At 38.5% G+C, this 12,834-nt stretch overlaps 2 protein-coding genes across 2 annotated transcripts in view; both read right to left on the bottom strand.

Moving 5' to 3' along the window:
* Positions 1-12,834, bottom strand: part of LOC135692491 (carnitine O-palmitoyltransferase 2, mitochondrial) — a 19,693-nt gene extending 6,859 nt beyond the window's left edge. The window contains exons 1-10 of the mRNA XM_065210632.2: positions 12,680-12,834; positions 11,603-11,658; positions 11,043-11,239; positions 10,641-10,700; positions 10,211-10,308; positions 9,018-9,151; positions 7,315-7,517; positions 6,943-7,213; positions 5,894-6,248; positions 3,527-3,752 (exon numbers count right to left, since the gene is read on the bottom strand). Of these exons, the coding sequence (XP_065066704.2) occupies positions 3,527-3,752; positions 5,894-6,248; positions 6,943-7,213; positions 7,315-7,517; positions 9,018-9,151; positions 10,211-10,308; positions 10,641-10,700; positions 11,043-11,239; positions 11,603-11,658; positions 12,680-12,742 (1,663 nt within the window). The 5' untranslated portion in view covers positions 12,743-12,834. The remainder of the gene's footprint in view (positions 1-3,526; positions 3,753-5,893; positions 6,249-6,942; positions 7,214-7,314; positions 7,518-9,017; positions 9,152-10,210; positions 10,309-10,640; positions 10,701-11,042; positions 11,240-11,602; positions 11,659-12,679) is intronic.
* Positions 4,373-5,656, bottom strand: LOC148960537 (uncharacterized; the record flags this gene model as incomplete). The annotated part of the gene is made up of 1 exon (XM_089112931.1): positions 4,373-5,656. A coding segment is annotated over one exon (1,284 nt), but the record flags the coding sequence as incomplete, so codon positions are not given.

The following is a 12,834-nucleotide window of genomic DNA, read 5'->3' as shown; positions in this document are numbered from 1 at the left end:
CATACAAAACCAGATTCTGTGACCACCCCCTTGGCCATATCAAGGCGAATAAAGGCATACAAAATCAGATTCTGTGACCACATCCTTGGCCATATCAAGGCGAATTAAGGCATACAAAACCAGATTCTGTGACCACATCCTTGGCCTTATCAAGGCGAATAAAGGCATACAAAATCAGATTTTGTGACCACATCCTTGGCCTTATCAAGGCGAATAAAGGCATACAAAATCAGATTCTGTGACCACATCCTTGGCCTTATCAAGGCGAATAAAGGCATACAAAACCAGATTCTATGACCACACCCTTGGCCATATCAAGGCGAATAAAGGCATACAAAATCAGATTCTGTGACCACCCTCTTGGCCTTATCAAGGCGAATAAAGGCATACAAAATCAGATTCTGTGACCACCCTCTTGGCCTTATCAAGGCGAATAAAGGCATACAAAATCAGATTCTGTGACCACATCCTTGGCCTTATCAAGGCGAATGAAGGCATACAGAATCAGATTCTGTGACCACATCCTTGGCCTTATCAAGGCGAATAAAGGCATACAAAATCAGATTCTGTGACCACATCCTTGGCCTTATCAAGGCGAATAAAGGCATACAAAATCAGATTCTGTGACCACCCTCTTGGCCTTATCAAGGCCAATAAAGGCATACAAAACCAGATTCTGTGACCACCCTCTTGGCCTTATCAAGGCGAATAAAGGCATACAAAACCAGATTCTGTGACCACAGCCTTGGCCATATCAAGGCGAATAAAGGCATACAAAACCAGATTCTGTGACCACACCCTTGGCCATATCAAGGCGAATAAAGGCATACAAAATCAGATTCTGTGACCACCCTCTTGGCCTTATCAAGGCGAATAAAGGCATACAAAACCAGATTCTGTGACCACACCCTTGGCCATATCAAGGCGAATAAAGGCATACAAAATCAAATTCTGTGACCACCCCCTTGGCCTTATTAAGGCGAATAAAGGCATACAAAATCAGATTCTGTGACCATATCCTTGGCCATATCAAGGCGAATAAAGGCATACAAAATCAGATTCTGTGACCACCCCCTTGGCCTTATCAAGGCGAATAAAGGCATACAAAACCAGATTCTGTGACCACCCCCTTGGCCATATCAAGGCGAATAAAGGCATACAAAATCAGATTCTGTGACCACATCCTTGGCCATATCAAGGCGAATTAAGGCATACAAAACCAGATTCTGTGACCACATCCTTGGCCTTATCAAGGCGAATAAAGGCATACAAAATCAGATTTTGTGACCACATCCTTGGCCTTATCAAGGCGAATAAAGGCATACAAAATCAGATTCTGTGACCACATCCTTGGCCTTATCAAGGCGAATAAAGGCATACAAAACCAGATTCTATGACCACACCCTTGGCCATATCAAGGCGAATAAAGGCATACAAAATCAGATTCTGTGACCACCCTCTTGGCCTTATCAAGGCGAATAAAGGCATACAAAATCAGATTCTGTGACCACCCTCTTGGCCTTATCAAGGCGAATAAAGGCATACAAAATCAGATTCTGTGACCACCCTCTTGGCCTTATCAAGGCGAATAAAGGCATACAAAACCAGATTCTGTGACCACAGCCTTGGCCATATCAAGGCGAATAAAGGCATACAAAACCAGATTCTGTGACCACACCCTTGGCCATATCAAGGCGAATAAAGGCATACAAAATCAGATTCTGTGACCACCCTCTTGGCCTTATCAAGGCGAATAAAGGCATACAAAACCAGATTCTGTGACCACACCCTTGGCCATATCAAGGCGAATAAAGGCATACAAAATCAAATTCTGTGACCACCCCCTTGGCCTTATCAAGGCGAATAAAGGCATACAAAATCAGATTCTGTGACCACATCCTTGGCCTTATCAAGGCGAATAAAGGCATACAAAATCAGATTCTGTGACCACCCCCTTGGCCTTATCACGGCGAATAAAGGCATACAAAATCAGATTCTGTGACCACCCTCTTGGCCTTATCAAGGCGAATAAAGGCATACAAAATCAGATTCTGTGACCACACCCTTGGCCATATCAAGGCGAATAAAGGCATACAAAATCAGATTCTGTGACCACACCCTTGGCCTTATCAAGGCGAATAAAGGCATACAAAATCAGATTCTGTGACCACCCTCTTGGCCTTATCAAGGCGAATAAAGGCATACAAAATCAGATTCTGTGACCACACCCTTGGCCTTATCAAGGCGAATTAAGGCATACAAAACCAGATTCTGTGACCACACCCTTGGCCATATCAAGGCGAATAAAGGCATACAAAATCAGATTCTGTGACCACCCTCTTGGCCTTATCAAGGCGAATAAAGGCATACAAAATCAGATTCTGTGACCACACCCTTGGCCTTATCAAGGCGAATAAAGGCATACAAAACCAGATTCTGTGACCACGCCCTTGGCCATATCAAGGCGAATAAAGGCATACAAAATCAGATTCTGTGACCACACCCTTGGCCTTATCAAGGCGAATAAAGGCATACAAAATCAGATTCTGTGACCACCCTCTTGGCCTTATCAAGGCGAATAAAGGCATACAAAATCAGATTCTGTGACCACACCCTTGGCCATATCAAGGCCAATAAAGGCATACAAAACCAGATTCTGTGACCACACCCTTGGTCTTATCAAGGCGAATAAAGGCATACAAAATCAGATTCTGTGACCACACCCTTGGCCTTATCAAGGCGAATTAAGGCATACAAAACCAGATTCTGTGACCACACCCTTGGCCATATCAAGGCGAATAAAGGCATACAAAACCAGATTCTGTGACCACATCCTTGGCCGTATCAAGGCGAATTAAGGCATACAAAATCAGATTCTGTGACCACACCCTTGGCTTTATCAAGGCGAAAAAACTGGCAATGGCCAGAAAGAATCTTTACCGATCAGAACAAGAAAATATGGCTGCGAACATAGGTTTTATCCTAGAAAAAATAATTCCAATTTGGCACCATTAAAACAGAAAAATTATAGCATGAAAATTATGCGATGGCAGTCCTGTGAAGATAAGAGCGCTTCGAAAATTCGAACTTGACTGACAGAAAGCACCACAAGATTCAACAAAAATAATCCTCATAAGAAAGTCGCAAAGGAAAATTTTGTTCCTTTGCATTTCCAACTTTCGAACCACAGTAGAATATATTCAAAAACACATTTCATGCGAGTGATGAGATTTCTTTGAAGGGCAATTTATTTTCATAAATTTATAAAAACTTGGCGTTGAAAGGAGCCACCTTCATGCAATTCAGGAACTTCTGCCGTTTCATTAACAACCCTCTTAGACAATTCGTAAAGCACAAGGCATGATGCGCAAGTGCCAAAGTGCGATTGGAACCTTTCAAAAGCATATGTTAGAAGGGGGGGGCGTTGCGGGGCGTTGAAGATGATGTCTGGGTATTTCCTGAGATTATTGAGAAATAGAGTACTTGTAACAGGACACACAGAAAAACAAGCGAATAATATACTTACCCATGGCTGCTTCCTTGGTCAGCTTGCCATGCATGTCGGATGAGTTCCTAACAAGATGGACCATCTCTTCAATGCCTGCTGGATGATTCAAATCAAATGCTTCTGAACAAGCTACTGTTGCTGTTGTTGCTGGCCTCAATGTTTCTGTCCGTCCGTGCTTAAATGCCGCTGTGCTGCATGACTCATACGTGGGTGATGCGCAGCCAAACATCCTATAGTATGCCATCTACAACGACAGTTTTTCAATTTCAACAGCAAACCAAGTCATGTGGCCAAATATATATTTGAAAATTCAGTTTTATGTAGCATGGTGCAAACTTCCATTCCAGTTTGGAAGCAGCATTAGCAGTTAAATGCTCTTTCCTCCTTATGAAGTAACAAATGTAAGAAATTTTATACGTTTTATACGTTTGTAATAGGAGGCTCAAATGATATTGGGTGTCAAGGTAAACATTAAATCTCACACGACAGTCTTCTGTACTAGGAACCAAAATTTTCTTGTTTAGTTTTCTCACGAACTATGCGAGAAAAAGAATAAATCTTGTTTGGCAAAGAAACCACGAAAATAGAACCCAAACATGTAGAAGTAAGGCTAAAGAAAAACTGGTGTGAGATCATGTTAAGTAATTTGCTTGTTTGCTCTCGTTTTGGAGTTTACGTGTAGACAGTCTAACATGCTCTGTAAACGATCGAGTGTATCTATGTAGACGGGAAAACATTCCTCTCGTCTGTAAACGTAAAAGATCCTAAACGGATACGTGTCGACAAGGCCTAAATAAAAATCTTCAAAATGCGTTTCTTGACATTCCAAGCTGAGCTCACTTAAGCCAACTTGAAGATTATAAGCTATTGCCCTGGACAGTTATGAATTCTCAATGAGCTATGAGTTCTCAATGAGCTATGAGTTCTCAATGAGCTACGAATTCTCAATGAGCTACGAATTCTCAATGAGCTACGAATTCTCAATGAGCTATGAGTTCTCAATGAGCTATGAGTTCTCAATGAGCTACGAATTCTCAATGAGCTACGAATTCTCAATGAGCTACGAATTCTCAATGAGCTATGAGTTCTCAATGAGCTACCAATTTTCAATGAGCTACGAATTCTCAATGAGCTATGAGTTCTCAATGAGCTACGAATTTTCAATGAGCTACGAATTCTCAATGAGCTATGAGTTCTCAATGAGCTATGAGTTCTCAATGAGCTACGAATTCTCAATGAGCTATGAGTTCTCAATGAGCTACGAATTCTCAATGAGCTACGAATTTTCAATGAGCTACGAATTCTCAATGAGCTACGAATTTTCAATGAGCTACGAATTCTCAATGAGCTATGAGTTCTCAATGAGCTACGAATTTTCAATGAGCTACGAATTCTCAATGAGCTATGAGTTCTCAATGAGCTACGAATTCTCAATGAGCTATGAGTTCTCAATGAGCTACGAATTCTCAATGAGCTACGAATTCTCAATGAGCTATGAGTTCTCAATGAGCTACGAATTTTCAATGAGCTACGAATTCTCAATGAGCTATGAGTTCTCAATGAGCTACGAATTCTCAATGAGCTATGAGTTCTCAATGAGCTACGAATTCTCAATGAGCTACGAATTCTCAATGAGCTATGAGTTCTCAATGAGCTACGAATTTTCAATGAGCTACGAATTCTCAATGAGCTATGAGTTCTCAATGAGCTACGAATTCTCAATGAGCTATGAGTTCTCAATGAGCTACGAATTCTCAATGAGCTACGAATTCTCAATGAGCTATGAGTTCTCAATGAGCTACGAATTTTCAATGAGCTACGAATTCTCAATGAGCTATGAGTTCTCAATGAGCTACGAATTCTCAATGAGCTATGAGTTCTCAATGAGCTACGAATTCTCAATGAGCTACGAATTCTCAATGAGCTATGAGTTCTCAATGAGCTACGAATTTCCAATGAGCTACGAATTCTCAATGAGCTATGAGTTCTCAATGAGCTACGAATTCTCAATGAGCTATGAGTTCTCAATGAGCTACGAATTCTCAATGAGCTACGAATTCTCAATGAGCTATGAGTTCTCAATGAGCTACGAATTCTCAATGAGCTACGAATTCTCAATGAGCTATGAGTTCTCAATGAGCTACGAATTCTCAATGAGCTACGAATTCTCAATGAGCTATGAGTTCTCAATGAGCTATGAGTTCTCAATGAGCTACGAATTCTCAATGAGCTACGAATTCTCGATGAGCTATGAGTTCTCAATGAGCTACGAATTTTCAATGAGCTACAAATTCTCAATGAGCTACGAGTTCTCAATGAGCAACGAATTCTCAATGAGCTACGAGTTCTCAATTCATAATAGATCGAATCAAACACAACACTTACTTGAAACGCTAGCTGCATCACACCATCGGCACTTAACCGATTTGCCTTAAAAAAATTCTTGCCAAATTCTTCTTCTTCCCTGGCAAACAACTTCAGTTTGCCAACAAACTCTTGGAACCTTTGCTGTGATTGCTGTAGAATTTCCTGAAACGGTTTGTCGATCAAAAACTCGTGTTTTGCGAGGCTGGACACTGGCGGTGCAGCTGCTGACGGTTGATACTCCTCTTTGATGCAATGTTCGTGAATTTCATTGAAAAATCGAACGATGGAAACACCGTCCCCCCAAGCATGTTCGAAGTTAATTGCGGCCTCAGCATTACCTTCGAGAATAAGCTGGAAGGACTTGTCAAACCACCTTGAAAGACAACATAACCAGACTTGTTTAGCGTGAAACAATCTTTAAAACAATAATCAGTGGGAATTTGAAAAAGGCTTTAACTAACTAACAAAAAATGATGTCAATGAAATTAGCATGTAAAAGAATTATTGGAAACGGTAAATTATTGGAAACAACTTATGATATCTGTCGAGGTTTTTACATTACCATCCAATTTGCTAATTGACTTTGCGTTACCAAGTTGTCCAAACAAGAATTGGTGATTTTGGCAAAAAGAGACTTCACAAGAAACCGAGAAAGGTTTGCTTGATAAATTGGCTGATTGCATCTTGCAAAGATTCTTGCGTGTGTGAATCCATTTTTGCTACTTAAGACATTATTGTGCAGGAGAAAGCTGTCTGCAAGAGTATCTCTAGGGAAAACGTATACAACCTGGCGAAAACTACTGAAAATTTGGAGATTTGTGAAAGACAGCCAACGAGCCGCGTTTAGGCATTCTGTACACTTAGATGCGCATGTTTTTAGCCTATTGAGGTACAAAACTTTACATCCTGTGTCTCTGAAGTCTCTGAAACTCTGATCAATGTTGGATGAAAAGAGCTTTTGGTAATCGCCTTTAATCTGTATTATTATCTCTCGTCTTACATTGCCCAAGCAGGTATTTTCAAACGACTGCTGTCAAGGGGAAACTTTGATGAACAAAGAAGCTCACCTATCGCCACCAACGCCATGTAGGAACATCCGCATTGCCTCGTATTCGTCGGAATACTTTCTGTCGTCCAAGCATAAAACAAACAATGCTCCGTCAATTTTGCGCAATATTTCTGCATTTTTCGTGTTGTCCTTCAGCCTGGCTCGCAGCTCTGCCCAATAATCACGCTCTTCTGCAGTTAAAACGCCACACGAATTCTCGTTTTTTGCGGCACTCTGCTCAACAACTGCCTTCAAGTTTGCGTAAATTTCATCCTTTGAAACAACAGATCCTGTGTAAAGAAAAAAGACTTCGACAAAAGCAGCTTTGATATGTTCAGTTAATGACGTTGTAAATACAAACAACCAAAATAAATTGAAACAGATTTCGTACCGTCTTGCTTCAAGAGATCAAACGTGAAAAAATGTCCATTTCTAATAACCAAGATGTGTCGGTCTGCAGGAAAACTTTCCAAGGAGTCTTTCTCTTTCAAAGGGATGCGTGTGCTGTTGAAAAGTCTTTTGTACTGACTCATATCCAACGGAAACGCCTTGAAAAGGTACGCTCCATACCAGGACAGACTTGATGGTAACAATCTACAAGAAAGAAAGGATTTATGTTCAGTTTATGCGTGAATATACGTGATTATACGTGATTATACGTGAGTAACTGGCCACAATGATAAATGATTAAAGAGGCATCAACGCAAAATTTCGACCCCTGAAAATTGCAATGGCTTTACAAGCTTTGTATCCATTCATGTTGCGAGGAAAAAGCGAGAGAAACTAGTACGATTGAATTTTTGGTAACCTAGTATTTTTACCGTCCGACGGTCATCAACAATTAATCGATTGATTATGTGATATCCGAAAAATATGGTGAAAGCTCTCGGTCAATGGGGATTTTTCGGGACAAGGCAAGCTTCCCTGCCTAGGAGTACAGTAATGGCTGCTCATGTCGATGAAATAAAAAAGGTTCATATAAACAGGGAAGCATCAAATGAGTCAAAAGCAAAGTTTCAAACGGTTCCCAACCGGCTTTTTCTAGGCCTACTAAGTATTAGATGCTACTCTTTCCCGTTACAAAATTAATATAATGGTATTCAAACCTCACTGGTTTGAATAGAATTATATTACTCGCAAAACATCATTGGTGAGAGTTTTTCCGGAATACAAAAAGTTTTTTCCTCCTTTCCCCTTTCTGTACCATGATCGTTCAAAGATTGGTTTATTTTCAATTTTCAGGGAGCGTGACAAAATAATCGCGCATTCGTTTAAATCTTCCGGTAGCGGCCTCCAGACGACGTCACCCATATCCGCGCTCGCAGGTTACCGCAATATTATTTCATATTATAGTACTTCATCCCCACTACATTTTCATTCCACCACCACCCACCCACCCTCTCTCATTTGCCACCCTTCCCTCCTCCACCACTGCGCTGCATTCACACTATTCCACATCAGCCAATCCGACACCACCATCGCCTCATTTAAATGTGTACATTTTTAGCCCGTTAACTTTTGCTCTGATGAAGCCCCGTATGCCGGGGCGAAATATTAGCCTTTACTGATTTACGTGTATTTATTGTTGTTTATTTTCGGCGTATTGCGGTGTTTCTTATTTGCTCTGATTTTTATCGACTTTTCGCCGCAAGAACTCCTTGGAGCCCGTCGAGCAGCCAGCTACAGTGACCTTTTCTTCATTCACACACTCGTACCCTTGCTCGCTTCAACTTTCTTACCCTAAATTTGACCCCCTTTCTGTATTCCAGACAACATTGAGCCTTTTGTGATATTCTTTCATGTTAACATAACGCACTAGAGCGATGTCAATTGTTTGCGTTGATGCCTCTTTAAATGTATATGATGTATGCCATGTCAATGTGTCTGATATTGCGGAATTCCGTGGGCTCACTTTAGAACAAACAGGCTGAGAGAGACTGCAGTCAACCAAATAAGTATGGAAGTTAATAAAATAAAATAATGCTTTCATGGACGATAAACAAGCCACCATCTATTCTAGCACTATCCTCCATGAAAATATATTATGTACAATTCAGGTTATATGTCACGAAACTCGTGTCTTATGTCACATACCTCACAAAACTGCGAAAAAACTTGGTGTCTGACTTTTTTGGATTAAGATGATAGACGTCCGGTGCAAGCAACCCCTTGTCAAAACTTTTCTTGAATCTCACTGCAGCATGAAGCATTTTTGTTGCCCTCACCAACTAAGTGAGATTTATGCTGCATTACATTCAAAGGCAATGGGCAAAGAGCGTGAACAATTATAACAATCGGTATATTGAGATTATTAACAGTTTGCTTCTCGGAAGTTATTTCTAAGTAGGTGTAAATTAAAGAGCCTTTCCATCTGAAACTTGCAATCACGTTCGATGGCAAATTTAATGGAACTTGAATGCTGATTATGAACTTCTTTTTTAGAATATTTAATAAAGCTTGCCAGTTATAAATGTTTTTAAGATTTAAAAAAAATTGTTTTTAAAATAAGATTAAATTAAAAAATGAGAAAAAGAATTTGAAATAAAAACAAACACATCTCAGCTGAAGCAGTAATGCATATTTTATCGAGCAATTACATTGTGAATGGCTCAAATGGTCACAGTGCTAATTATCAAAATTATCACATCAGACTGACACACAAATGCTGCTGAATTATTATTAAATTAAAAATCTACAAAATCTTTTATAAACATCTACACACTGGTTGCTTTCTGTGTTTAATTCAAGTGCACAATGAACAAAAAATGAGCATTTTGATGCCAAGGTGTCATCGATTTTTTCATGTCTTTTCTCTCAGAAAAGGAGATCTCTCCAACCTTACACCTTTTCAAATGGGTTTGCAAAAATTAAAAGCATATTATTGGCTGAAGGGGCTTTTTCAACTAAATAGTTTTAAATCAACTTAAGTTTGCCTTGAAACAGGCTAAACTCTAATTTAGTTTAACATGTAACTTACTGAGAAAGGCTTGTTCTGATAAACAAATTTGTACCTATACATATGGAAAGGCAATACATACTATTGGGACAAACTGGCTATTGGTATTGCTGCCTTTTCTGACCTCCGCACAAAGGTCTCATAATATTCCAGAATCCTCTACTGACTTATATTTTAAAATCCTATTACTCAATCCTCTTTTTCTCTTGTGACATGCATGTATTTAACATTCATTCATTCATTCAGCTTCCCATCAACCAAATTTCCAAGCCCCTTCTTATTCTGATCTTCCCGAGTATTTGGAAATAGAAAGAAGTGACTTTGTACTAACCGGATCACTGGTGTTTGGGTCGCGGTTGAAAACAATAAATGGATTATGATTGAGAACAATTGACTTTCTGTATCTCAGATACATGTCATACCAAGGTTCTGAAACAGAAAAAATTGCTTTCAGTCCTCAAAAATGCGGAACTAGTATCACACAGTTTCAAAATTCAAAGTTAAGTAGGTGGTACAATGAAGAGCTATTAAAAAGAACAAGCTAGATGTTATAAATGGACAGGCAGAAAGTAAATGCAAAGCTCAGAAATCATCTACAATACAGAATTGACCATTGGTGCCAACCATAGCACAAACAACTTTCAGTGTCAGTTAGTATAGATAGGTATTCAAGTTACTGCATGGACTTGATTGGCTAATCTGCCCACAACTCCATTTGAGTCCAAACAAACAAAGCTAGAAATGCAAGTTGAAAACATTACCTGAAACGTAACTGGTGTTTTTGTTCAAGTTATCTTTAGCAACTAATTCTGCATTCAGTGCTGCAATGAAAAAATTAAGAGTATAAGAAACCTCAATTTACTATTTACAACAAAGTAGGGTCAGGGAGACAAACAACGTGGAGAGCTCAAGATTGTGCGAATGCTTAGACAACCAGCCGTGCACTGGGCTGGGGTAACACAACTGGGACAAAACAAGAAAAATAATGCTTTTGAAACTTCATAACTTTTTTGTCAAACAAAAAATTATAGTTTTCATTGAAAAGTTTAAAAATCATTTTAGAAGCAAACTATTTCAGAAACGATACTTGCATAATTCACATGACCTTTGTCGAAAAATTTTTAGAAACATGATGTTTTGACACTGGCAACATTGATCATTACCTCTTCCTTCATATTCAATAAAGTTTTTAGTAACTTCTTTCACTCTTTCATACTGTTCTGGAGTCAATAATGGCTTTTGGGCATCCAAATATCGCCTGTAAGTATCTTCCAACTTTGGAATGGGCAAACGTGGCAAGCTTCCTTGAAAATGCATTGTTGGAACAGAGCTCTTTTGTAGAAAATCTGAGTCACTCCCACTAAAATTTATTAAGAATGCAAGATTTAAATATTATTTTCTGAATATGAAAAAGTTTATCAAAAATGTTTACTCTGGGGGTTATCATTTTATACAGACTAATATGTCTTTCATTAGCAGCTTCTGCTAAAAACAGAAAGCATGCTTCTTCTATAATATTGTTTTGGTGAAGAACATACATTTTAACCACATCTGTATATAACTGGAACATTGTTTCTATACTATAATAAGGCAAATTAACACAAACAAAAGTAAAAACTTGAGCAAGCAATAACACATTTTTCTCCTTAACAATAACATTAAATGATATAATTTAAATTAAAAGCTGTTTGCTCAAACAGTTATGTAGATTTTAAAAGCAAACCTGTGATTTCGACTGTGCAACAGTAAAGTACTGACTGAGGCCTTGCAAGGAACATTCTGTGAATTCCAAATATTTTATAAATACAATGAAATTACAAATAGTAAAAACTTTTGGCAAATCATAAGTTGATGCTTGATGAAGTCAGATTATTAACAAGCAGCTCACATTCTCCAATACGTATCTACAGCTCTTGGCTAACAAAATAAAACAATTGGAAAATGGAAACTTATCTACTAAGACATGAAACTTCAATATGAGGTAAACAGAAATTACACTGACAGCTTAATGCAAAAAAATTTGTAGACAGGTGTTTTAAAATAAACTTTATTGATAATTTTATTGTTGAATAATTGAAAAATAATTGTTGTAATGTTTTTTTAGTTAATTAGTTTTGCTTCACTGGCACCCTAACTTTTCTAAAGCAATAGTGAACTAGCACATTAAACATCTTACCGTAAACACTCTATTAAGCCCTCCAGGGGGGGGGGCTTATTTATTTTTGTCAGTCCAAGAGAGGGGGCTGAAATTTCGCACAAAGTTTTTTTTAAAGAAATTGAAACTTCAACATATTGTTGCAATATAAAACGATAATTAACTCAAGAATTTGCATAGAAAGTTTGTTTTGGGGGGTTTCAAAACAATGAGTGCGAGTGACAAAGAATAAGAATCAGTGACCTCACAAGGTTTGCAGTTGGGAGAGACATTAATAATTTTAACTGTCATGTGCATATGACGCATATTTTAGTTGCACCCTCAGCGCTACCATGTCTGCATCTTGGGTGCACCATTGATATGTTTTGTTGGAAAACTTGATCTCTTTGGTTCAATGAAGGGATATAACACGTTCAACGAATCCATAACAAACGATAGTAAACGGCAGTTACAGGCCAGGACTAGTTTTAAAATTTTAGCTCTTTAGTTTTGCATGCGCATTTGTCGCTGAAGTTATTTTAATTTTTGAGATATTTATGATTAATTAAACTGAACAAAAAATTAAATCCGAAGAAATCGACTGGGACTTTTCAACATTGTAACATAGCTTTATGATAATAGATAAAAAGTTAATTTCACTCTTACCCGTTTCAAAATCCTTGAGTTTCTCACTCCAGTAAATAATCCGAATTCTAAAACCGTCTTCATGCTGCAAGTTGAGTTTTTCTTGAGACAAGTTTTGAATTCTGTATCTCTTTGATTGGGTTCAAAGTACAACGCTAGAACGAGGCAGGGTGTCG

This window comes from Rhopilema esculentum, chromosome 3 (assembly GCF_057945365.1).
Source record: "Rhopilema esculentum isolate cy_ngs chromosome 3, ASM5794536v1, whole genome shotgun sequence".
Classification (NCBI taxonomy): Eukaryota; Metazoa; Cnidaria; class Scyphozoa; order Rhizostomeae; family Rhizostomatidae; genus Rhopilema; species Rhopilema esculentum.
This window is presented reverse-complemented; position numbering and strand designations above follow the sequence as displayed.